At 44.3% G+C, this 26922-nt stretch overlaps 1 protein-coding gene across 1 annotated transcript in view; it reads left to right on the forward strand.

Moving 5' to 3' along the window:
• The window catches only part of SLC39A8 (solute carrier family 39 member 8), a 238445-nt gene that overhangs the window by 128104 nt on the left and 83419 nt on the right, over window positions 1-26922 (forward strand). The window contains exons 4-6 of the mRNA XM_069630700.1: window positions 1041-1210; window positions 15655-15777; window positions 19137-19301. Coding sequence (XP_069486801.1) covers window positions 1041-1210; window positions 15655-15777; window positions 19137-19301 — 458 coding nt within the window. The remainder of the gene's footprint in view (window positions 1-1040; window positions 1211-15654; window positions 15778-19136; window positions 19302-26922) is intronic.

Consider the following 26922-nt stretch of genomic DNA (forward strand, 5'->3'; position numbering starts at 1 on the left):
AGGAGTAGGAGGGAGACAGGGAGAGTGATAGAGAGATATAGGGAGACGAATACCAGAAAGTGGAAGGACAAGACAGATTGGAACTCGAATGTCTTAAAGGCATCTATCTTCATATCAAATTGAAACCTGGGGTCCAGATTAGGTTAGACCTAGGAAGTCCTTGTGGGAGTCTGCTTCATAAGGTGTTTGCAGTTAGGCCATCACTTTGAGTTATGTAGCATTTAGATAGTAAGGGTTACCAATCTCTAGAGACCAGCCTGGGGCCCAGGAACCTCTGGGTTAGGGAGGAACTGACCGAGAGAGATGGAGAGAGAGGGAGAGAGAGAGAGAGAGAAAGAGAGAGAAAGAGAGAGAGAGAGAGAGAGAGAGAGAGAGAGAGAAAGAAAGAGATGGGGAGAGAGAGAGAGAGAGAGAGAGAGAGAGAGAGAGAGAGAGAGAGAGAGAGAGAGAGAGAGATATGGCCCTTAGAGCCCTTTTCTACAAATGAAAAAAAAAACCTTTAACATGTCTGGGAATTTGTGTGTTCTTGAGGCCATCTTTGACAGAGTAATTACAAAGGGATTTCCCTCTGTTCGTTTCACTGTATAAACTCTGAGGCTGGAAAGAAAGATGGAGAAGGAGTCTCTGCCCGGGACAGTTACTGGATCACGGCCGAGTCACCGCCATGCGGTGGACCTAGCCGCCCTTGTAGAATTGTTTCCAACAGGCAGATTAATGGCTCTGGGCAGATGTGTATTTTTCCTAGGGGCTATGTTTCTTCTTGTCAGACAAAATGACAGCTATTTAACAGTGCGCATGCTGCTTCTGGCCGTGTTCTTCACTAGCACTTCACGGTACAAACGAATTCCATCATTTTCTTTACTCTAGGGCAGTTGTTGTTAGTAAAATACATTGTTAATTTTCTTATATTTTACGCATATTTTTAAATGATTGATTTCTCTTTGTATGTGGAGAATCCCTGACTCGTTTTGATTTATAGATTGAAATGAAAAAGAGTGTAATGCTATAACTACGATACATGCCTTGTCTCTTTCCCACAGTTTGGGGGTTCGGTTTTCTGGCGGTAACCCTGATCAGCTTGCCATCCCTCTTCGGATTGTTCATCATGCCTGTCTTAAAGAAGCCATACTTCCCAAAAGTATTAACCTATTTCGTTGGCTTAGCCATTGGGACTCTATTTTCCAATGCAATTTTCCAGCTCATACCAGAGGTAAGGGATGTCTTTTTTTTCTAAATATCGAAAATTCTTTCTTTTTGCAATGTTGGCCCTGAGGCAGCAGGAACACCCCCATGTAAAAATAAAAATAAAAAATAAAAGAATACAGGTTACCCGATTAGCCCATTCGCAGTATGGCTTAAAGGAACTCTGTGGTCATTATTTTGAGAGGCATGTACCAATCATTCATTAACCCTACCTAGGCAGTTAAAAGATACCAACCGTACAGTGTTTCCGCATTCCCACCCGTGTATGAGGAACTCCATGTGGGACGGCAGCGGATTACGACATTGCTTTGCCCAGGAGACAAAAGCGACAGAAAGATCATTTTCTGTGCATTGTTCATCTCCATTCACAAAATGCGTAAACACGGGGGCATCAAACATGTTCACAATTTCAGCCTCCTGGTGACTCCCTTGAATGTTTTGGGGCTGCAAGTGAAGAGGATCTGCTTAAGGCACAACCGTTTTGTCAGTTGAGATTTGGAAGCAATTATTTTCCCTTCACCTTTTGATTGGCGGTAAAATGATGGATAAGTACTTTTGATTCTTTAGAACGTGCTTAAAACTCTAGCCATGCAACATTGGCACCGTTCCGTAATACTGCATTATGTAAATACCACGAAGCTCAAAATTATTATGTTCAGAAAAACACATAGTCGTTGAAATACCACCTGTTTTATTGGAAGTACTGCCATACTCACAATGAGGCCCTAAGGCAGTAAGCTACTCTTCCATTTTCTTAGCGCCCTCCCACTGTGAAATTAGAGTATTTTGGTGCATCACTGCATTTTGTAAGTATATTTAGTTGTTTTTAATGCACACCCTACCAGTACAAATAAAAGGTGTTCTGAGTACCCCTGCCCTTCTCGCACTACAATCAATGCACACACCCACATCTGCTAGTCCCCACATTACCTGGCCCCTTCATGCACAGGGCTCCATGAAGTGGATCAAGCAGATGACTTCTAATAGACAAACATGCCTGTGCCAATAGCACATTCAGCAGTGATATGACATCCACGGGTGGAGAAGTTTGCAATATGGGCCATTAATATCTATGCGTTGTCTTCCACTTTGCCTGAAATGTTATCACACAATTCTTTTTAATGTACACCTTCCTTCTGCATTGTCGTGGGTGACCTCCATTTCCTCTACCCTCGCACTTCTGCCGCACTTCAATTTCTTTCCACCCTTGTGCCTTATGTTAATACTTCCTTTGAAATGTCCATAAAGCTACCAAAGGCCGTTTTTTTGCTTATTTTTTGTTTTACTTAATTGCACGTTTATGGTTCCGAAATGCGGATGAGGAGTCCGACCTCTTGAAACTAGAGAAAGAGAGACAGGGAGAGAGACAGACAGAGAAGGAGGAAGAGTCAGGGAGGGAGAGGGCGATGGAGAGGGGGAGGGAGGGTGGGGGGAGAGAGAGGGAGAGGGGCGGAGAGAGAGAGAGAGAGAGAGGGAGGGAGAGATAGAGAAAGGGAGGGAGAGAGAGGAGGGAGACAGAGAGGGGGAGAGAGAGAGAGAGAGAGAGAGAGAGAGAGAGAGAGAAAGAGAGAGAGAGAGCGAGAGAGAAGCTTTTATGCTATGACAATCACCACCCTAGTGGCCTTATGGCACCCGCACTTTGGGATCACGGCGTGTTGTGTCTCAACCCAGAGTAACCAAACCTTATTCTGGAGGTAGGCTAAAAATGAGGGAAACAGGACAACACGTGAGGGCAGGTGAGAAGCAGGAATAGAATAGGGACGCACAGAGCTATTATTATGTTACTTATGCAGAGCAGAGAAACCTGTGCAAAGCACTAAGCCACTGAACATGCTTTATGATCCTGCAAAGCCGAAAGCCAGTGACCGTGACCTGTTTCTGGTCAGGGTCACTGGCATGCACGATCATTGCCTGTCTCCTGAAGCGGAGTTGTGCTGAATGTTGGTCCTACTTGGACTAGTGCAAGAGGTAGAAAGCCCTAGGGAGGGAGGAGTTCATTGACAGAGAAGAGATTTGTATGATGAAGAGAGCGGTGAGGAACCAGAACTACTGGCCATTGCTCCCTACATAGCTGAGCAGCACGCATCTTGCTGACCAAAAAAAGTGACTGCAATCCCAAAACATAAGATGGTCACACCGGGATCATCATTCCAGGTTTTGGACTAGTGAACGCAGATGCTGTCCTGAGGAGCTCAGGTTTTAATATGGCAGAGCCAGGTTTTGGAAGCACGGTGTCACATTCTCTGGTAAGAGTAATCCATTTGACAAAGTGAGCACACTTATGAGCCTAGATTCTTTCTAGTGATGCGTGGCAGGTGCACTTGACAGTATGAAATGCACTCTGGTCAATGACTCATTTCCAGCGTCAATTTCCGCGCTATATTTTGCATGCTTTCCCCTTATCATTTGGATGAGATCATTAAATGTTGGTAGTATTGGGGCTGGGAGGAAAGCTCAGGGTCAACACGCTTGTCTTGGAAGCAAGACAACGCAGAGCAGGCAGGTTCGAATTCCAGTCCTGTGCTTAGAGACTGGCCTCCGGTAGTAAGTGCGAAATAAAAAATGAATGAATTAAGTAGTATAAGGCGCTGCATACCCAATGCGTTGATGCAGTCATCGAAATTAGAAGATTTTGGAAGTTAGTGCTGCGTAGGATCATTATAGGAGGGCAGAGGACGCACGATAGACATCTCTAAACAGCAGCAAAGTCCATGGCTTAAGATGCTCCTATTGATAAAAGGTAGACTAGGTTTGAAGTTAATGCACCGGATTAAGACTGGGCCAGCTGCCCTGCCCTTACACCGGCATCAGCTTCGATTGGCCTTGGCACCACCAGCACATCAACTGGAACCCAATCATGAAAGGTCAAATTGGGGGCACCATTTGATTTTGTTTGTCAGTAAAGAGAGGAACAAAACATGCGTCGGAATCCTGATTTCTGTATCACTGTAGACTAATAATAATGTTGCAACTTTACAGTGCACAAACAGCACATCTGGGGGAACAGCCATCTGTGTTTAAGTGCATTGCAACCGGCATAATACTAGCAGCCTGGGGCCCCCATATGGGGATACCTGTCACACTCCTGCTGACATTTACAAAACTGAAAGTTTGCATAGCCCTAAAGATGGCAGGCTGAACACGATGTTCTGGGGGCGTTGGCAAAAAATAATACAAGAGGCAAACATTAATTGAAAACATTAAACCACTAAGCTTGAGTTTTGCTAGTGTCACTCCAAGTGGCACAGGTATACCCAGAGCTGGGACCTGGCCCTCCTGTGCATAGAGGCCCACCTAGACCTCACTGACTATGCCCAATGAGGCTGAAACATGTAAGGGGAAGCTTATCGTCTTATGCAGAGGGCGTTCGACATAGCAGTTCAGACTGGACCAGGTCTCATTTGTATGTGCTATTTTCACTTCTGTGATGGCTAGAGCAATGCCAGAGATTATAATTAATTCAAGACCCTTGAGCCATCAATTTCCAGTTGGGCTCATGTAATGTGTAAACAACCTAAACTACCTATTGCTAGGCAGTAAGCCCAAATGCACTCCTACCGAATCTTCGTTCGGGAGTTAAATGTTGACTCTTAGTTGATCAATTAATACTCTCATGTGGAAAGAGTGTTAATTGAGTCTTGACTTTAACAAATTACAAAATAGAAAATAAATAGCATCAATAAAGGGTAAACCGGGCATGTAAGATCACTTATGTAACTAATTATACAGATCTGGTACTGACTAATACTTTTTAATACTTTTTAATAGACCTCTCCAGGTCTGTTTTTTCCAAACAAATGAACAATGTACAAAAGAATTATTCAGACAATGGTGAAGCATCCAGGAATTCTCATTCCAATTAACAAACAGAGTATATCCTGGTTCGTGAAGGTACATAAATGCAACAAAAGCAGAAAGCAAGTAGCTCAAAGCCTAGCATAATTATTTACATCCTGTAAATGTTCAAAGGGACATGTACACATTTCATTAACCAATTGTAAACCAGCGATATAAATTTGACAAACAGCAATAAGTTCACTCTTGGGGTTTTGTATTGTGAAGTAGCTCCATTCAGGGAAGCCCCTTTTAATAGGTGACATAGGTAACCAACGCGTTTCGGATCGAATGATCCATCTTCAGGGTGGGGACTTCACTGTTCCTGTATGTAGTAGGGTAGTGATTGCTAAATGCGTTCTAAAAGCCTTTCCTGCGGGGAATTCAAAAGAGTAAACATTACCATTTAAGCTAATCAGTGAGGTTAACTGATGTAATTTTGAACCGAAATAAGTAGAGAGGTAATGGGTACTAACCTCAATCTGAGGCTGATAAAGTTCCAATTCAGACCCAGTCAACAGCTGTAATGCGCCGGAGGCCGGGAAGTGACAGAATACGGCCGGGACACCCTATAAGGAATAGTAACAGAGTAATGATCAGACCAAACAGTCATGAGTCATCTAGATGGTCATAACAAAGTTTTCTCAACGAGCTATGTCTAAGTTATCCACCGAGGGGATAGAAACAGATATTAAATGTATATAGGAGCGCAAGCCTGGTATCTCGCTACGAGATACATGAAGTTCAATGCATCACGCCAAGTGTAGAAAGGCGGGTGCAAAAAAGTGCAGACGCAGGTGCGCCGTCCACACGGAGTCTAAAGACCTACCTAGGTTGCAGATAAACACCGAGTGAGCCGACCGCTGTAAGCGCAGCGGCTCCACTGCGGTAGGCATTAGTTGTTGTCCCGGTAACCCCACGCATGCGCGCTGGGCCAGCCGGGAAATCCGCCATATTGGTGTGGGCCACTCGTCGCAGAGAGAGGAGCTCCATAGAGTAATAGGTAAGAGCACCTTGGAATCAATGTAACCCATGTAGCGGGGTCTCTAGATTAAATATGTAGAGGAAAGCACTCAAACAGGCATTGCTTACTCTGGGATGCGAGTGGGGGCACCACCGCGAAACCAGAAGGATTCGCGGGGTGCCCCCATCTCGCATCAATATAAATGACAATTCTATGGGGGGGTATCTCAGGTGGCCGTATCTCTGTACTAAAAAGAGGTATTGAACTGGCGAGTCAAGCCAATATAGCTATGTGCATTCCTAATCTACTAATCACCAAGTGACAAAGTCATAGAGTAAATGTATCGACAAGCCCATGGTAACGAATCGAGTGGACAAAGAGGGGAATATATGATATCACACAATCTAGATGTTAAGGACACAGGCTCTAGATGTTTGAGAACGAAAACCTAATAAGGAATAAAGAAAGTGGAAATATGAGCTCAGAGTCACAATGGCGTGGGGACAACCCTATTTACAGCTTGGGGTGAGGCATTGTAGTCCATGAAACAATCATATGTCAGTTACCCTTGCAGCTGGGCGGACATTGTGGCGATTCAGGCTAATTTATACAAAGCACATTAAATCAAATTCAACATTCATCCCCCGGGGGTGCAGTGAGTCTAGAAGATCAATCCATAGTATTTCACGTTGTGCTAATTTCCGTTGTATATCTCCCCCCCTGGTACCTGATGTCACTTGTTCTAAAATAACACATTTTAACTGCGCCACAGTGTGGCGTGCCTCTGTGAAGTGCAATGAAACAGGTGATTTGGGACTCTTGTGCCGAATATTAGACTTATGCTCAGTCCATCTTGTTTTTGCTTTCCGAGTAGTCATTCCTACATAATAGAGTCCACATGGACATTTCAGTGCATATATCACATTTTGAGCATCACAGGTACAGGAGTGTTTTAATTGTAAAGGTTTGCCAGAATGGGGGTGTGTAATGTGATTGCCCTTTATGATGTTGCCACAGTGTTGACAATTGTGGCATGGAATAGTGCCTTTGTGTTGGGTGGACGGACCCCCAACTGGGATCTCAGCTTTCACTAGGGTCTTTCGTATAGATTTGCTATTTCTATAGGCAAACGTTGGAGGATCAGGGAAAAGATGTTGCAATTGTGGGTCCAATTGTAGCATGGGCCAGTTTTTTTTGATGGCTTTCTTAATTCTTGTGCTCTGGACCGAGTAGGTGGTAACATATACCAGTGTTTCTCGAGATTTTGTTGGTTTCGGTACTAGTAGTGAGTCCCTGTTTATCTCACGGACCTTTCCTGATACATCTGAGATCAATGTAGAGTCGTATCCTCTTGCTGTGAATTTATTTTCCAGTGTAATCACCTGACGTTCATATTCAGTGGGTTCTGAGATGTTCCTCCTATAACGTAGAAATTGACTCAGTGGCACACTGTCAATGGTTCGTTTAGGATGGAAACTTGTGGCGAGTAATAGACTATTCCTGTCGGTTGGTTTGGTGTAAATACTGGTCTCCAGTTTAGCTCCAGCCACGTAAATTTCCACATCCAGGAAATGTATAGTTGTTGTACTTGTCTCTGTAGTAAACCTAATGCGTGGATTCATCCGATTCATCATGTCAAAGAAATTGACCAATTCGTCTTGAGGACCAGTCCATACCCCAAAGACGTCATCAATGTATCTCACGTACAGGGATAGGTGTCTCATCCATCTTGGTGATGTGAGAACATGTTCGTATTCCAGATAGTACATAAATGCATTGGCATAGCACGGTGCCATAGCTGCACCCATGCTTGTGCCTGAAATTTGGATAAAGTATCTATCCTGAAACTTAAAAAAGTTGTTGTTAAGTACCAATTTCAAGAGGGAGAGAATGAACAGCCGGTCTCCTTGACATTTGTCCGATCTCAAAATAAGCCATTCTATAGCTTCTAGGCCAGCTTCATGGGCAATATTTGTGTATAAGGACGTAACGTCCATAGTAAATAATATATCTCTCCCTTCCACAAACTGCGTGTTCTTCAACAGTTGCAGGAAGTGCATGGTGTCCTTCACATAAGTCGGCGTCTCTTGGACCAAGGGTTGAAGTATTTTGTCCAGATATTGTGCCAAAGGTTCAAGGATGCTGTTAGTAGCTGCTATAATGGGGCGGCCTGGAGGTTTTAACAGTCTCTTATGGATTTTAGGTAAGATATACATCACCGGCATGATGGGATGTTTATTGTCGAGAAACCGGCGTGTTTTCTCAGAGATTACGTCATTCTCTTCGGCCTCATCCAGGACTTTTTCAATCAGAGCTCGCACTGTTTCTGTTGGGTTCATAGGGACCTCAAGGTAAGTTTCCTCGTCTCTTAATTGGCCTTCAATTTCATCAAGGTAATCCTGTTTGTCCATCAGGACTAGGGCTCCTCCCTTATCTGCTGGTTTGAAGATGATAGTTTGATTGTCTAATAGATTTTTCAATGTCTGGCGTTCGATTTTAGTGAAGTTTCCTTGAGCCTTAGTTTTGAATCGTATCTTCTTGAAGTCTTCAAGTACGGTCTTCTCAAAAGTGGATAGTATATGGTTATGTATTGGGGGATTAAAAGTACTTTTAGGAGTGAGCTCTAGGAATTCATGTGGTTCCTTTTCGATGTTGTCTTCTTCCAGGGAGTTGAAGAATACTTTAAGCTTCAATTTGCGCATAAGTTTAAAGAAATCAATCTTTTCCCTCAATAAGGTACTGTTATTCATTGGAACAAAGGATAAACCTTTCCTCAGAACTTGTGTCTCCATCTTCGAGAGATGGTATGACGAAATATTGACTATCAGGGTTTCTTCGTCCCCTTCTTTCTCTGTGGATTTTTTCTTTTGTCCTCTTCGAGTCGGCTTTTTTCTAAAAAAGGGGAAGTCGTAGCTTCATGGTTCGTGGGCTCGCTGGCTGAGGGACCTGGTGTTATTTCCGCGGTCTGACCTGATATGGCGTCTAGTTCTGTGCTGGAAGCGTCAGAAGAGGTGTTCCCAGTAGATGGGTGTCCAGTCTTCCGTGGATTGCTACTATTCTGTTTATTCGGGTAGTACCCGTAATAGGCTTGCCAACTATAGACTATGTCCAACTTATAGTCTTGCGTGTCCCTTCTGAACTTCCTGATCTTTTTTGCTTCAAGTTCCTGTGAATAGTTTGCTAGTTTCTGATTGGTTTCGTCAAGAATTTGTTTAAGTTGATCTGCCGTGTAGGTTTTGCTTAGTGAAGTTTTGAGACCTTCTATATCTTCATTCAAGGTAGTCAAAGAACGAGCCAGTTCTTCAATCGTTAAAATGATCAAATCCAGTGAGCATTTATTGAGGATCAAATGCCAACGTTTCACAAAGGCAGGATTTTCTTTTCATAAGGTGGGTTCGAGGTTTACCCTCAGGCCTCTTGGTATCCTCTTTGTGGTGAAATACTGAGCTAAAGTTGATGCATGTAACTTAAGATTGATTTCCCTTCGAATCTTCCACTCTAATTGTCGAATCAGGGCTTCTGGTTTGTCAGTGGTTGTAAGTTCAGTTCCTGCTATCTTAATCAGCCCCAGGATTCTCGTGGCTTCTTCTTCGCTGAAAGCTAAAGTTTCAGCTCTGTTATTTGTAGTCTGGTCTATTTTAGAGAAAGACATATTATACTGTTCACTAGAGAACAGATCCAGGTATTATATAATACCGAATATCTAGAAGGTGCGTGCAATTCCCTTTGTGTGGTCAGAGAAGGAAAACACAAGAGAACTGTGAGGTGGGAATGCACAGCTAATGTAAATCAGGATAATTGATGTGGAGTAGAAGCACACCAAAGGTGTTAGTTCACACTATTAAATAAAGAAATAATGTCAATGAATTTTATGGTGAAATTTCACCATAAAATTCATTGACATTATTTCTTTATTTAATAGTGTGAACTAACACCTTTGGTGTGCTTCTACTCCACATCAATTATCCTGATTTACATTAGCTGTGCATTCCCACCTCACAGTTCTCTTGTGTTTTCCTTCTCATGTAATGTGTGCCATCTTGTTGGGTAATGATATAATTGTGAAGACTTGGGTTTGAGGTTTGGACTGGTCGCTCAATAGAAATGAGAGAACAAGAACAACTACACACAGCCTCAGATGGAGTTTGTGTTTTTGTGAGTGGCCATGGATGTTATTTTTATAATCTAAATCGTGTAACACTCTAAATCTTGTAATACTTCACTTGGAATGCTCAATTATGTAGTTTTTTGGGGCTTATTCTGCATAGTGGTTCACAATTCCAATGCTTGCGGAGTTAGCTCTTTGGGGTTGATATATTAAGTGCAATTCGGTAGCAGTAAGCCTTTTTAGTTTTGGCTCATAGAGAAAGTAGTTGGCACTTCAGCGCCACCTAATGTGAGCCAAAAGCAGTGACAGTATAGAATGTGTAGAGTCTATAGGAGATAATGACACTGGCTCAAATACAAATCCATGTCAGTCCCTGCGTTGCTCATTTGTGACTTCATGACACGTGTGTGCTTTTTTATGGGGTAACTGTGATGTCACTCTCTGGTGCAAAGAGCACAGGCTGTTCTCTTTTCCATTTGGCTTTCCTTTTCATTGTGATCTGGCTGTCATATTCGGTGAGTATTAAGAGTTCTTGTTTTGTGATGCTTAGGTTAGAATATGCGTATATTAATGGCATGTATTGCCTATTTACATTTTTTACAGCTTTAGTTTATACAACATTTAATAGGATTCAGGGGGAGCTGTAATTTATGTTATGTTTTAATGTGTGTTTGGAGGGATAGGGAAAAGGCAATGTTTCACATGGACCATTCAGTTTATATATGAGTTGTATTTATTGTTTCTTATATCTGAATGTTTGTAGTGAGAGTTATAAATATGTTTATTTTGATGGAAACACACCCAATGGTACCCAATTCAAAACTCTATGAATGCTATACTTATTTGAAGGTGAGCATCCAGTAGGTGGCATTACCTGATTTGCATGGGCGCATACACCATGCAAATGAGGGGATCTGATTGCCAGTGCACATGGCTTGTATTATCAAACCATGCATGTGGGCCTTCAGGCACTGTGCGTGTGTCGCACCCTGGAGGCTGTGCACATGCGCTGCACAACCTGCGAGGGCTATTTTGAAGGGGCCTCCAATTCAGGGGCGTCTTTTCACCAAAACGACAGGGTTAGCAGAAGTGACATCATACGACCCTTGACCTCTGATGACATCACAGAAAGTGGTGGCATTTTACTCCACCCCAAAGCGACATCACACGAAGCAATGGAACACAACCTTTAACCCCTTGACAAAACAGGAAGTGGCATCGCATAGCATTGTTCCTAAGTACACTACGAAAAATATGGTTACGATATCACTAATGTGATATACATTTCATACAAGAATTGATCACCATATGTATCGTTAATATCAGTGTGTATAGGCCCATATTACTGTGAGTGGAAGCAGACGTCCAAGGCCAAATGATAATGATGTGTTATTATATAGCATGTAAGCTTAAGCGCTTTATATAGAATGAATATACATACAATATCACCCATCCTGTGTTGGTGCTCATTTATAGGCCTCAGAATGATGAAAGGCTGAGTTGCTGGGAATTGAACCTGCAGAAAAAAACATGCTATAATTGCAACTTGCGAAAAGCAAAATGCATAGTCTGAAATGAATTCTTATTTTACTCTAAATGCTGTTTGGAAGTTTTTGTCTGCATTGTGAATTTGACGTGATTAAGAACAGACTAAATCAGTGACTCACCCCCTGAAGTGTGCCTGAAATACACCTTTAATGAGTTCTTGGCAATTATTGTATAGAATTCGAGAGACAAATTTTTTGTTATTCGTATTCTTTCTTATTTAGAGTCACTGCTCAACGTGTTACACTTGTGGAACCCCCTGTTTTTTTAAGAGGCCAGAACAAGAAAGCCAGCCACTCCAGAAACAAAGAGCCACATGGTAATGGCCACAGCCAATGAGCTTCAATTAAAAAAGTAATTTCTTTTTTTTAAAGGTAGCAAGGGAAACAACAGGGGTCACGACTGCGACCCTTGGTGATCCCAAAATGCCGTCCGTGCCCACGTTGGGGGATGGGGTATGGCTCCCTTCAGATACATGCTCAGTACAACTTGCAGTAACACTGGCAACATGGAACGTTCCTGTGTGTAGTGCTGCAGGGGGCTCTCGGGAGCTGCTTGTTTTGCAATAAGGGGCCCAGAACAGCAGGCCCCCTAATGCATGATTTGCCTGCTCTGCCAGCTGATGCCAGGGTTGCTGTTAACCAGGCCTCTGACTCAGCTTGAACTTTAGCTTTAAGTGTAAGTGTGGTCCCTCCTCCTCTGCTAAATTAGGGTCCTGAAGGCTATAGGTAAAATCACAATGTTTAGTTACCATAATGAATGAACAGAGAGGGCATCCATCACCACTCACACCCCATTTAATAACTCATTGCTAGGTAGTGTCTATAAAATTATCCATTATGATCACAGCATAACCATAACCGCTCAGTACACCAAGGAAAATGACATTTCCTGGGTTCTGTGCAATCTCCAGCTGTCTTACATGGAATGGCACACGCACAGCAGATACATCCCACCGGGGAATAGGAAGATTCAATCTCAGGTTGTTACATCAAGGGAGAATTTGTCGAATGTTTTCCACCGCATTTTACCGCTAATGTGTGTGCGGTGGGTGGGTTAGGGAATTGATGCCATATCATACATTTATGGGGAAATGAGGGGAGCAAAATGGGGGAGTGGCACCCCTCCTGCATACATTTGCAGTAAAATGTCTTATTAATAGAAAATAAAAAAATCAATGAATTCTTGCTCGTTTACAAAAAAAAAAAGAAATCACATAGAACTCCCCAATGCACTAATGGGAAAGCCAAGATCCCAGAGCTGAATATCCCTTTAAAAGAGCAGCCCTTACTGTTCGGTCTATGGTAGAAAGCCCTCTATAAGCGCGCATCGGATTCAAATGGGAGGTCCCTGCAGAAATATTTGTCATTAAGGCTCTGATCTCTGCAGCGGATCCTTTGAGGACTATATCAACCTATAAAAACATTGTTTCAGATTTCTGTGGGTGTTTCTCTTTGTACAACGTAAGACCTTCGAAATGTCCCCATTGTAGCGAGCTGCCTCCAGTTAATTTAGCAGCACTTCTTTAGAGTTTGTGCATTCTCAGGTAAATCAGCCTGTGCTCCTCCACAGGACCACCACCTTTCAGTCATGCAGCATCAATTCCGTCTAGCCCAGTCCTCTGCCAGCCAATGACCCTGCTGTCAGGTCTAGTCCAGTCCTCTGCCAGCCAATGACCCTGCTGTCAGGCCTAGCCCAGTCCTCTGCCAGCCAATGGCCCTGCTGTCAGGCCTAGCCCAGTCCTCTGCCAGCCAATGGCCCTGCTGTCAGGACTAGCCCAGTCCTCTGCCAGCCAATAGTCTGCTGTCAGGTCTATCCCAGTCCTCTGCCAGCCAATGACCCTGCTGTCAGGTCTAGCCCAGTCCTCTGCCAGCCAATGACCCTGCTGTCAGGTCTAGTCCAGTCCTCTGCCAGCCAATGACCCTGCTGTCAGGCCTAGCCCAGTCCTCTGCCAGCCAATGGCCCTGCTGTCAGGACTAGCCCAGTCCTCTGCCAGCCAATAGTCTGCTGTCAGGTCTATCCCAGTCCTCTGCCAGCGAATGAGCCTGCTGTCAGGTCTAGCCCAGTCCACTACCAGCCAATGACCCTGCTGTCAGGTCTAGCCCAGTCCTCTGCCAGCCTGTGACTCTGCTATCAGGTCTAGCCCAGTCTATTACCAGCCAATGACCCTGCTGTCAGGTCTAGCCCAGTCCTCTGCAAGTCAGTGATTCTGCTGTCAGGATTAGCCCAGTCCTCTGCCAGCCAATGACCCTGCTGTCGGGTCTAGCCCAGTTCCCGGGACTAGCTGTCGTCAGCAAGCTTTTTCTATGGGAATCAGAGGCAGGCTGCCGGTGTGCACAACAGATGCATGACACGCGGGGCCAACTGTCTGACAGAAAAGAAGGCCCGCACAGAGGCTTTGAACAAAGGATCATGGTTTGAGTTTGTGCTGCATTATAATTCCTACCTGGGGGGAGGGGATAGCAACCCCTTCAGGCAGTGTCTCTCTCTCTGACTCTGGGAGAGCATAGCTGCTGCCCCTCAAGTCCGCCCTCTTACCGGCAAGTCCTGTCTGTCCTCTCTCCGCAACAACAGTCACTCCATCCTGACAGCAACGAACCCTGGGCAATGGTCTGCCATCCCTCGGAAGAGCACTGCACCTACTCATGCCCACCTCGCAGGGAACGTCCAGGGTTGGGCTTCATGGGCTGTACTCTATATACCCGCTCTAACATTCCCACCCCTCTACATTACATGAGTGCATTTCCGTTTCAGAGATGGACAAAGGGAGTCCATGAACCCCAACTCCTCCTATGACATGTTATTGTTTTTCCCTGAAATAAACGTGATGCTCATCTACATAAGTCATCAGCCCCTATGGGGCTTGACAGGTACCCTAAAGTATGTTAGTGAACAGTGTGGAAGGATCACCAGCGTTGAATTCCCAAACGTCCGGCGGGCCACAGAATGAAAGTCCAGGCCCTGAGGGCCTGGCCTGGTCCTCAGCTCCAGCTGAATAGGTTGGAGAACCCGCAGGCATCTTATCATGCGTGGCTGACAAGGGAAGGTGTTTACGAATGCTGTATTGTCCTGCTCTGACATCACCCCAACTCGATATGGAAGCTTATATTCCGCGGATTAGACCACACAGCAGAACAATACAGCATTGTCTCTGCTTCACTGCGCCACCAGTGTTATGATAGGTTAGGTTATTTTTTTTAATGATATGATAGGTTATTTATAACGCGCTTAATACCCAGAGGTTTCTAAGCGCGGACCCGGGGATAGAACCTGTGTTGCTCCGTGTCATCTTGTTTCCAAGGCAGGCACGTTGCCGTTGAGCTATCCTCCCGAGACAGAGGAAGAGGAAGGATTGTGACATTAGAGGGAGCTGAGAGAGGGAGGAAGCATTCTAGGAATTTTGTTTCTGGCCCAGGGTCCTTACGTTGCACATTAATCCCCAAGTACTGATAGTCCGGGGCCAGAACAAGAGTTAGCAAAGGGCCTCTGAGGGGGCTATAAACATACATGCACTTTTAGATGTGCACCTGTCAGCAACGTGGCTGCTTGTCTAATCAATGCCATATGGCCTCCTAGGTGGACTATATTCCCATTGCTGACAGTTTCACATCTACATTAGCTCTATTTCACCATCTATTGCTGTGCTTAGGTGTTCAGACAATGCAGGCCAGCGAGATGCCGGACTGCCTTGACTTTCCTAAGAATGCGCCTCTCGCCCCACGGCCAGGTTTAGAAATCTTTCCGAGGGGGCGCAAAGAGAGCCAAGTTGCACATGTTCCCGTCTACTTGGCCTGCTCTGCCGAGGCCGTCAGTGCGGCAGGGAAGGAATCCGCTTTCCCAAAGACCCAACAGCTACCAGAGGTCCCCTCAGGAAACAGACAAGAAAGCTTTGTTGTTTATCTCGCATGCGCATCGATGCCGAAACCTCGCCAATGTGCTTCTTTCCTCGCACATCACCGACACTCGTAACTAACCGGACCCACAATGCCTTCTATTGCAGGCCCTTGGATTCGATCCCAAAGAGGATAATTACATCGATAAAGCAGTGGCTGTGTTTGGGGGCTTCTACATTCTGTTCTTCGTGGAGCGGATCCTCAAGATGTTATTGAATACCTACGGAGAGGTAGGATTGGTTCGACTTTGTGTTTGTTTTTCTTTGTTACTATGCCCACGCTTTTGGTGTCTTTGCTTGCTTTCTGCGGACACGCTGTGGTTGTTATAATTCACCTCTGTGTTGCTTTTTAACATGCAGTGTGCAATGATGAAGGAGGTGCCACAAAATGCCTGTTAACAGAAAGTGTGCATGGGGCAGGATCTTCTGTCAAGAGTGGGTTTGCCACTCTAGAAATCGAACAATGCAAGTTTGCAGTCCCTCTCAGACTAATTTGACTTTTTGACAAATAAAGGAGATGGTACTCTGACCTCAGGCTGCATTGTCTAAAAGGCAAATGAATGGAAACCAATTTAGACTTGATTGCAACGTTGATTGGGATATCAAACTGGGAATAGCCGTTAGGCGATGCATACTGGTTGACGTAACTTTCCACCACACATAAAGCAAGCACTCATATGAAACTTGTGTATTATTAACAACGCATCCTGACCACAAACTACTGGTCCCAGCACAGCTCTTCAGACTGGGTGTCACCCCAGATAATTGATGCTGGGAATGTAGTCGGTCAGGTGCAAAGGTACCACACAGGCCCTTGAGCCGCCCTTGCTAGCAAAATGGTTGTCTCATCTGGAGAACAGTCGAATGCCTCACCCACACAAAAGCCCTGGCTAGTGAAAAGCGTAACTGTTGCCAAAAAATGATCTTTGCACATTGGAATTCTCCACACAAACTGGATGGTGCAAACTGGCTGACAGAAATGTGCACTCTGGCCTCTGTGGAGAGTATTTTTACCATGTGAATGATGAAGAAAACATGGCAGCAATTTCTAGAAATGTACATGCAACTAGTTGCCTGTAGTTGATGCCCTGAGCTGGTATTTTAAATCATACATGATCTCCGTTTCTAGAACCTGTTAATGTGATTGTGTCTAGAGCTTAGACCCACCTTTCACACTGCTTGTATTTCATTTTCTGATAAACGTCTTGCTTTTTCCTAGTTACCCAATCGCTGTTCTCGAAAGCCTGTACTCTTATATGTCTCAGCTGTGTTTTCCCATGCTAATGTTACATGTTTACCCTGAAAACGGTCAATGTCTAAGAAGAGACCACGAAAAGACTGCCTGGAGCTTTTACTGGGATAAGCCTGTTTCCCTTCCCCTTTTCTATGTAATTGGTTGAAGGGGTGCCTCACGGGTGCTTCCCTTGCACGCAAAGGAAACACATCGTGGCTGTGGGGTGAGTCCCAAACAAGTTTAAAAAGCATATATTTTGATACAGTGAGTAGAGGGTTTACGAAATCTATAATGTATACTACTTAAGGAAGTCAACGCCCAGCTGTATGTTGTCTGTTGTTTTTACTTATATTGCAAAGGCGGCAGAGTGGTTGGTTCTACCTATGGTTTGGGTTGCTTACATCGCATCAATTTGTTCGTTGGAGAATTGGTCGAATTTTATTTGACAGTTACATTTTGCTGCATATATATCTTGGGGGGAGACCCCCTTCATTTCCCCCTCCCTTAAACCCTCTACATTAATTATATCCCTAAACCCACCCCCCACATACATATGCGGCAACATGTGCAAAAATAATTGCAACCAATTCTCCTGGGACCAATTTGGACACGCAGTAATCTACCAACACCCTACTTATGACATCAGAAAATGGTGCCGATGTGGGCATGGTCAGCTATGGGCTCCATTTTGGGGTTTCAACCAGGTAGAGCATTTCTGCTTGTTAAGCACACCACAAAAACTGTCCCAAGGCAAGAGGTTCTATAGGATTGAGTCACTTTAGATTGAGTGCCCCCCTTCACACCGCCTCAAAGAAAGACGGCACAAAGAGGATGTGCCCTCTGCAGGCAAAAAGGAATACCTGCCGTGGTGGCCCTGTGGTTGTCTCCTTGATATGGTTCAGTGTTGGGCCAGTTTAAGGTCAGCTCTGGTTTTCATGCCAAACCTCTACAACGAATGTATTTCTTGGGGGATCCGTGTCCTACTAACTCTAGTACAGAAAAAGCTTCCTTTTCTGGCCCCAATGGAAACCCAATGATGCCGGATAAACAACCATGCCAGATAAATGATCCACTTGAGAAAGAGACAGAAAACTGAGTAAAAAGGCTTGTAAAAAAGCTTGGTCTGGCTACCTGCATTTTGTTATTTGTAACCTTGGTTGCCAGTCCTCCAAACTTTGTTATTAGGAATTTCCATAATCAGAACTGTGTTGTTAGAGGCAATGGCAGGTGCCAGTTAATAGAGCATCCCAGTTAATGGGTATCCCGGATAGCAAAGTTTCTACTGTACTTCACCTTTGTTGATGTCTTAATTAAGTCATGAGAGGGGTATTCAGCATCGCACTGGTTGTCCATACTGTAGGTCAAACAGCATCAAATGGAGTCTGAGAATAATACATGCTATGTAGACATACCCGTGCATGGGAGTGGGGGGATTTGCTTAGTTCTATCCTCAATGCCACTTTTTAGCCCTATGTTAAGCTTAGATTAAGAGTGTTATTAAAGAGCAGGGGGTAATGTACCTGCAAAAGGTCAGTGTATGGAATATACAGGGCAGGTTGTGTGCAATGTTTCTAGGCAAATCCTTTTTAGTTTTGGCTATTAGGTGGTAGTTATGCGCCACCTATAAACCGGCATCACTGTATTGAAGTACATCTAGAATGGAGAGGGCATGTGAGAAGGGACATACAGATTGTGTTTGTTTTTTTGTTAATTACCCATGCATTGACCGCCCATGGCCATGTTAATTCCCATGGCCCTTCCCATTCACTACCTAATCCCCCCTGCCCCCCCGGAACCAAAACAAATACTCCTGGGATCTATTTAAGGAATCTCTATCAAACATTAAGTGTAAGGTTTGCCCTGCTAGTGTTATTTCTTAACAGTCTGCTGAGAGTAAATGACTTAATCGCAGCTGCAAATGAGCTAATGGTGTAATCAAAATGTCTTAACCAAGTGTGCCTTCAGCAACTTCATTACACCTGTTCCTTGCACAGAAATCCTGTTAAGACGAACATTAACAAAGCCAACTGATTTGCTGTGTGTAGGTAATAGGAACTGCTCACATATGGGCAGGTAATCACACCATGTTCCATCTGTTGCCATCCTATGGCCTGTTACTACCATATGGCACTACCTGGCAAATGCCGTTTTCATGCCTGCACAAAAGTCAAAACTGTTGGCTTTGCCAATCCTTGTTTTGTTTTGCCAAATCTTGGCCAACCTTGCGTTTTTCACATTGAATGATGTTTTAGAATGTCCCAGTTTACTGCACCAGCCAGCCCATGGGCAACACAATGTGGGTGATTGTTTTTCGTGCAAAGTCCTGTTTTGAACACCATGATTGTTAATTTCCTAGGATGTTCACAATCACCTAGACACCGATCAGATTACCAAACACAAGACCCCAGGTGAACAGGAAGGTACAAAAGTGAAGAACGGAATTCCCTACTATGCAAATCCAGCCGTCACGAGGGACAACAGCACCACTGATATAGACAATATCAGCATCCTCAGCACACAGGTACCCACCTTGCTTATCTCTGCTGAATGGTTGCACGGCTGGTATGGCTTTCAGATGGAAGGACTCTAGTTGATGGGCCCTACTGCTGTGTGCACGCTTGACACGGAGGGCACTCAACACATTTCTATTACAGCTTCTTGTTCAAAGGTGTATTTGATCAACTACATTTGATTTTGTTGATGTTATGCCATTGGTGCATTGGTCGGCAGCACAAAAAACAAATGCACCCCCTTCCAAGCACATCTTCCTGGAGGAAAGGTTAGACACGGCCTTAAAACAGCGGGCTGGCTTTGCCCTTTTGACGTGTGTATAGGTCCTAATTCTAACAGGGAGAGAAGCTTTTGCTTACCTTTAGCCCCCTGCAAGTCCTGGAAACGAGGAGCGAATATAAGCTGTGGTGCCTAACAATAGGGTTACCCCAGAGAGTGGGAACAGAAATAGTAAACAGGACACGTTCAAGACCTCAGGTAAGCGGAAGTGACATCAAAGACATTATACATCACATGACCTTGACCCTGATGACATCACAAAGTATATCACATGACCTTTGTCCATGATGACATCACAGTAAGTGTCATCATGTGATCTTAGACTCCAGTGGCATCACAAATAATAACAATAACAAGCTATAATAAGGGTGAGATCACTATAATTAAAAAAAGGGCTGACGTGGAGGACATCCCACATTATGACAAAAAAACTATAATAATTGTAAGATTACTATAATAAATAGTTGTAAAGTGGATGAAAGGCTATTTTAGTTGTCACCCCTGTTGTTAATTATGGTACTGCATCAATATGCCATGGTGCTGCATGATAAGCCAGAGGCAAACCCAGCCAAACGATCACAGACCAGCAGCAGTGCTTTCTTGTACCAATACAGCTTCGGATAGGCAGTTACTTCCCTCTCAGGCCAATTGAAGTCTCAGGTGGCAAGCATGATCATAATATGCCAAGTGCAGCCTCACATGGCCAGGCAATTCTATAATAAGCTAAGTGCCGCTCCATACACCCAAGTAGTTCCATATTATGCCAGGTGAATCCGAATGTGGTATGCATAGTCACCATAGAGGAAATAAGGGCTCAGAAGCCCACGTGTTTTAGTACATGCCACGTGCAGCCTCAATTACCCAAATATTGCCATTTTATAACAGTTAAAGCCTGATATGCCACATATAATCATATTTATCTTCAATTATTATTAACAGTGATTTTGGTTAAATTTACAAGTTACAAGTAATGCATTCAATAGATAGAACACAATACAGAAAAATAATATCATACATAATCTAATTCAGACAGTTCTTTAAAATCCAATACAGTAAAAATATGCAGAATCAAAGAATTAAGACCATATTAAAATATATCTTTTTCACTATTTACCAGATGGCAAAGGCAGCAGCTTTCAAAATGGACACGTCCCCTTGAAACATAAATGCCCAGAATTGATCTGTTTGTATTCTGGCAAGGCTATTTACCAATTTGCCATAGCCTTTTTCATATTCTACCTCTAGCACTTGGCAAGAAGTCAAAAGATGAAGAGTTGTTCCCACTTCTAAGCCACAGGTCTTACACCTTCTTAGTCGGCGTTGGATATTTTTTGCCAAGCCCACAATCTAACATAAGTGGGGAGCTGTTCAAAACGCAATATTCTTGTCCTGAAGAAGGCCATAAGATCAAGGGTTCGACAAGCACTAGAGATAGTGCCCAACTTTACCCAAGGGCCGAAACATGTCGACTACTATATAAAGACTAGGAAACAACTGAAGTCTTTGATCTAACTGCCATAATTTAATATGGTGTGTTGTACTGATGACAAAAACCCCACCACTGATAAATCTGGGTTTTTAATTGTGTTTTTGTGAATAATTATTCTCTGTTTTTATTTATGTATAAAGATATATTTTGATATCAAAAATAGTTTTTAATCAATGTTAAGTAAAGAGTCGGTAGTGGTTCAGTAACAATGTGAAGTGTGTCCTGGTTCGCCATGGGACACCTGTTATGTATCCCACATTTTTGAAGGGTAAATGAGGTTTTGTATTGTACAATAGACAATATCATACAACCTTACATCTATAGGGGGAGAATGGGGTAATCTGTTTCTTTATCTAATTTCCATACACAACCAGGATCTTTCTTGCTATCTGAGTTGATCATCATTATTTTAGTTTTGTTAACATTTATGTTCAAATTATTTTCCACTGAGAATTGCTGTAATGTAAAATATACTGCGTTGTAAGCCAAAGGGGGTGCGATCAAGAATAAGTGTATCATTAGCATACGAAAGCCAATTTACCACTTGGTGGCCTATATGCGGAGGGGAATTGTGGCATTATTGCAGGGTCTCGTCTAGGTCCAACACATATAAATTGTATCAGGCTGGGGCAAGAACACAGCCCTGCTTTAGTCCAAAATGTGTAGCAACCAAAAACGAAAGAAGGCCTTCCTGGTTCAATCTGAGAAGAATATAGGGCTTTGATTAGGTGTAGTATCGATTTATCTAGAGCCCATCTATCGAGTTTATCCCATAAAACGTCCCTATCTACGGTGTCAAACACTCCTGCATAGTCTGCAAGACACATATATAGGGATTTGCTCTTTGAGTGTAGCGTTGTACGGATAAGATAAAGCAAGCATGAAAGATTCGTCATGGTATTGACTCCCAGTCTGTTGGTTTTTAATGATATTTGGCTCTTTGGTCTAGGCGTTCAGTTTATCTAATAATAAATAAGGAAACATGTTTGAAAGGAAGTCAACCATGGCCAATAGACAGTAGTTGCTTGGGGAATTACAATGCCTTTTTTGTGAATCAGAATTAAAATAGTTTTCTTCCATTACTCTGGTACCACACCCTTTGCCAAAATCTGAAGAAAGAACCTCGGCCCAAAGGAAAGGAGCCTTTTATTATGATGGCATTAGCCATCCCATTGGGCCGGGAGCCCATGAGGGTTTCAGCTTGTTAATAGGCAAAAGGACATCATCAGCAGTAAAGTCAAGACATTTATTATTAAATGATTGTCATGCGATAAAGTAGTAGTTGCTTGACAAATACCCTCCTTGGTTCCCTCCTCCTTCTCCTCACCTGTACTCAGTTCTTCTGAGGAACTGTCTGTGTCTATGACTCTCCTTTCTCTCCAAAGGTCCAGGCCTTTCCGTTTGAGTTTGGGACGAGCTCCACTGGAAGCCACCCTGCCCGCTGTCCAACAGCAAGGCAGAAGGGACCCTCAGGGAGTCCGCCCCCAATTCCAGGGAAAAGCGTGGCTGAAAAACCCTGGTGTGCTTGGATGTAGTAGCACTACGAATATCAAGGCTGAAGGCTTTCCGTTGATGTAGATGAGAGGACTTCAATTCCCAGAAGACACTGCTGGAGTCGAGCTAGCGATGGAGACCTTAGCCGAGGAACGAGGAAGAGGTCTGCAGAAGGCTGCGGTGGGAGGGAGCATACAATCGTAGATGTATGTACAACAAGTTAGGAAAGAGCACTAGAGTGGTAGAAGGATCAAGGACTACAAAGCGGGAGGAACAGAAGAGTGGAGGAATCACCATGAGAGATCAAAGGCACAAGCGGGAAAAAACAAGGGGAGTCAGAGAGGAGCACTAGCGTACAAAACCTGGCGAGGAAAGCAAGGTTGCAACGCATCGATTACCGCGAGTGACGCCTATATATATGCGTCATGACGGTAACGTGCAGGACGTGGGAGACTAGACCGCTGGTGAAGGAACGGAATCAGCCCTTCCATCGGCTCCATAGCTTCCATGGAGCGCGCGTCATGACAGTATAACCCCTTCGCCAAGGCCTTCCTCCAGGCTTGCCCGGATGGTGTCTGTGGAATATGCGTAGGAGTCTGGAGGCATGTAGATTTTTGGCTGGTTCCCAAGATCTTTCTGTCCAAGGGTATCCTTTCCACAGTATGAGGTATTGTAGGACTCCGTGTTTGTAACGAGAGTCCAAGATGCGTGAAACCTCATACTCTTTGGTGTCATCATCCACACTGGGTATCTTTCTTCTGGAGGTTCTCAAAAAAGGATCAGGTTTATATTCCTTAAGAAGCGAGGTATGGAACACTGGATGTATTCTTCGAAGAGAGTGTGGGAGGTTTAGCCGAAAGGCCACAGGATTGATCCGTTGTTTTATGGAAAATGGTCCAATATATCTCGGAGTGAATTTACCTGAGTGGACTCTCCGGGGAAGGTATTTAGTGGATAACCATACCTTGCTTCCTTTCTTCCAATCAGGATTAGGTCTTCTGTTTTTGTCAGCCCATCTCTTGTAAGTCTGGCGACTGGCTAACAGGGTTTCTTGAGCAGACCTATGAGTTTGTTTCAGAGTGTCCAGTAGTAGGTCTATAGTAGGGACATTAGTGGGTTGAATAGTAGGAAATGGGATATGTTTGGGTTCGTACCCATATGTACATTTGAAAGGACTCATTCCTATTGCAGTATGTTTGGTGTTGTTATACGAGAATTCTGCAACCGATAAGAGATGATACCAGTTATCCTGAGTCTGGTTGCAGTAACATCTTAGGTACTGTTCAAGTGTCGCGTTGAGGCGTTCAGTCTGTCCATTTGTTTCTGGGTGAAAGCCAGAAGACAACGCTCTCTGAATCTGCAACTGTTTACACAAGGTTGTCCAGAACTTGGAGGTGAACTGAGTTCCTCTATCAGACACAATTGAGGAAGGCAGACCATGGAGACAAACTATCTCCTTTAAGAACACGTCTGCTGTGGTAGTGGCAGAAGGAGTGCCTTTAAGAGGATTGAAATGAGCCAGCTTACTGAAAGAGTCGACCACTACCATGATGGCAGAACATCCTCCCGATCTGGGTAACTCAACGATAAAATCCATAGATATATGTTGCCAAGGTCCAGCAGGTGGTTCATCTTGTTGTAGCAGCCCCAATGGTTTAGCCGAACTGTGTTTGCTTTGAGCACAGACTGGACAGGAAGAGACGTACTCCACAACATCCTTATTCATCTTTGGCCACCAGAAATTCCTCTTCAATAGTTCCAGTGTAGCAGTACGGCCCTTGTGACCAGCCATGGGCAGATCATGGCACCACGAAAGAGCTTGGTTCTGGAGTTCTTGGGTGGGTAGGTAAAGCAAGTCATCTTTGAACAGGTATTCTCCTTTGTAGGATAGAGAGGGGTCTCTTGGAAGAGAGGTGGTTTTTTGGGCTTGCAGAACCTGTTGTAAATATTTATTTACTGTTCCTATGAATCTCTTCCCATTGAGCAGCCATTCCTGTTCGGGGTGATTCCCTGATCCTTCTTGATGGCTGCGGGAGAGTGCATCAGCTAAGTGATTGTCTTTACCCGGTAGGTATGTGAGTATGAAATCAAATTGGGAGAAGTAATAAGCCCAACGAGCATGACGAGAGTTCTTGCATTCCATCTGTTGGAGAATACTTAGGTTCCTGTGGTCTGTTCGTACCTGAAACGGGTATTTCGCTCCTTGCAACAAATGGCGCCATTCCTCACAAGCCTGTTTTATTGCTAACAGTTCCTTTTCAATCACCGAATAGTTTCTTTCACTGGAGGGGAGTGTTCTGGAATAATAGGCAATGGGATGTTCGAGTTGATCTTCCTTCCTTTGTAGCAGAGCTGCTCCAATAGCCCCTTGTGAGGCGTCGGCTTCTACGATAAAGGGTTGAGACTGATCAGGCTGCCTGAGGATAGGTGGGGCGGTAAATGCTTGTTTGAGCTGATGAAAGGCGTAATCTGCTTCTGGCGTTCAACGGAACTTCACCCCTTTCTTTAGCAAAGCTGTGATAGGTAGGACTATGTTGGAGAAGCCTGTGATGAATTTTCGATAGAAATTTGTCAGCCCCAAGAACCTCTGGATGTCCTTGACTGAGTTGGGAACAGGTCAATCGTTAATAGATGTAGTCTTGTTAGGGTCCATCTCAATGCGGTTTTCTGACAGAATAAAGCCCAGATATGAAACTGTAGAAACCTCAAAAACACATTTCTCTGGTTTGACTAATAGGTGGTGGTCTCGAAGTCTCTTGAGCACTTCTCTTACGTGGAGACGATGTTGTTCAAAAGTGTGAGAGTAAACTAAGATGTCATCCAAGTAAACTACAGTGGACTTGAACAGAAGATCACAGAAGACCTTATCCATAAATCTTTGGAACTGGGCTGGCGCGTTAACCAAACCAAAGGGCATTACCTTGTACTCGAAATGACCTAATGGAGTACGAAAGGCGGTCTTCCATTCGTCCCCTTGTCTGATTCGTAGGAGATGATAAGCCCCTCTGAGGTCTAGTTTGGTGAACCATTTAGCCCCTTGTACTGCTTCCATGATCTCCTTTATCAGAGGCATCGGGTATCGATCTCGGATGGTTTGACTATTCAGGCCCCTGAAGTCAATACAAGGTCTGAGTTCCTTGGTTCCCCTCTTTGGTATAAAGAACAGAGAAGCTCCAGCCGAGGAAGTAGATTCTTGTATCAAGCCATTCTGTAAATTGCTGGCTAGGTAGTCTCTTAATGCTTCCTTCTCCGGGAGGGATAAGGGATACATTCTCCCAAATGGAACCACCGCATTAGGTATAAGGTCGATCTTACAATCCTCGGCTCGATGTGGAGGAAGAGGTCTAGGAAGAGTGTCTGCAAATATGTCGGTAAATTCTTGATAGGCTACAGGAATGGAGTTAATACTCCTCGCTGGCACTGTGTCACCCTGATGTGAATGTTGCCCTTCCTCCTTCAAACAGGACTGCATACAAAGGTCTGACCTGAACTCTATAATGTTAGTTACCCAGTCGATTCCCAGATTGTGTTTTCTTAACCAGGGTATTCCGAGTATCACGGGAAAGTGGGCAGCCTTAATCAGATCGAATATCACGGTTTCATGGTGAGTCTTCATCTTAACCGTGACTTCTGAAGTTTCTTGTCGGATAAGACCGGAAGACAAGGGGGTACCATCCACTCCTTCTACCGGTATGGGTTGAGGCTTTTCTCTCCTAGGAATGGCGTATCTACTGGCCCATTGGTCGTCCATAAAGTTCCCAGCTGCACCACAGTCAAGCATGGCCAGACACTCAACTGCTTGGGTAGAGGTCCATTCCAGGACGATCTTTAGGACCATAAGTTGGTTTGAGGGAGTACATGGTATAGGTGGGTTTGTAACACAGGGATTAGCAAGAGAAGCCCCTTCCGTGTCCCTGCTCAGGGTCGGGGTCTGTCGTTTCCCGATCTTCGGGGAGGTACTTCCGGACAATCTCTTAGAAGGTGCTTCTCAGAACCGCAATACATGCACAAGTGCAGATCTTTTCGTCTCTTTCTTTCTGCTGCGCTGAGGGGACCCCTTGCTGCACCTATTTGCATGGGCTCTTCAGTCTGGGAAAGAGATCTGTCTGGAGCAGCAGGCGTGTATGAGGATGGTGTAAAAGGCGGATTGGATCTGGTCTTCCTTCTTTCTGCTCGTCTCTCGGAAATTTGAAATTCCATCTGGAGGGTCAGAGCGACCAGTTCTTGGAAGGAGGAGGGTCTTGATACTCGAGAGAGTTCATCCTTCAAGTCTTCATGTAGTCCTCTCCTAAAGAGAGTCTGCTTAACTGAGTCAGGCCATCCTGTCTCCAAAGCTATCCTCTGGAAGTTCGAGGCATAGGTTTGTACA

The sequence above is a fragment of the Ambystoma mexicanum genome, chromosome 6q, assembly GCF_040938575.1.
Source record: "Ambystoma mexicanum isolate Mex_15411 chromosome 6q, UKY_AmexF1_1, whole genome shotgun sequence".
NCBI lineage: Eukaryota > Metazoa > Chordata > Amphibia > Caudata > Ambystomatidae > Ambystoma > Ambystoma mexicanum.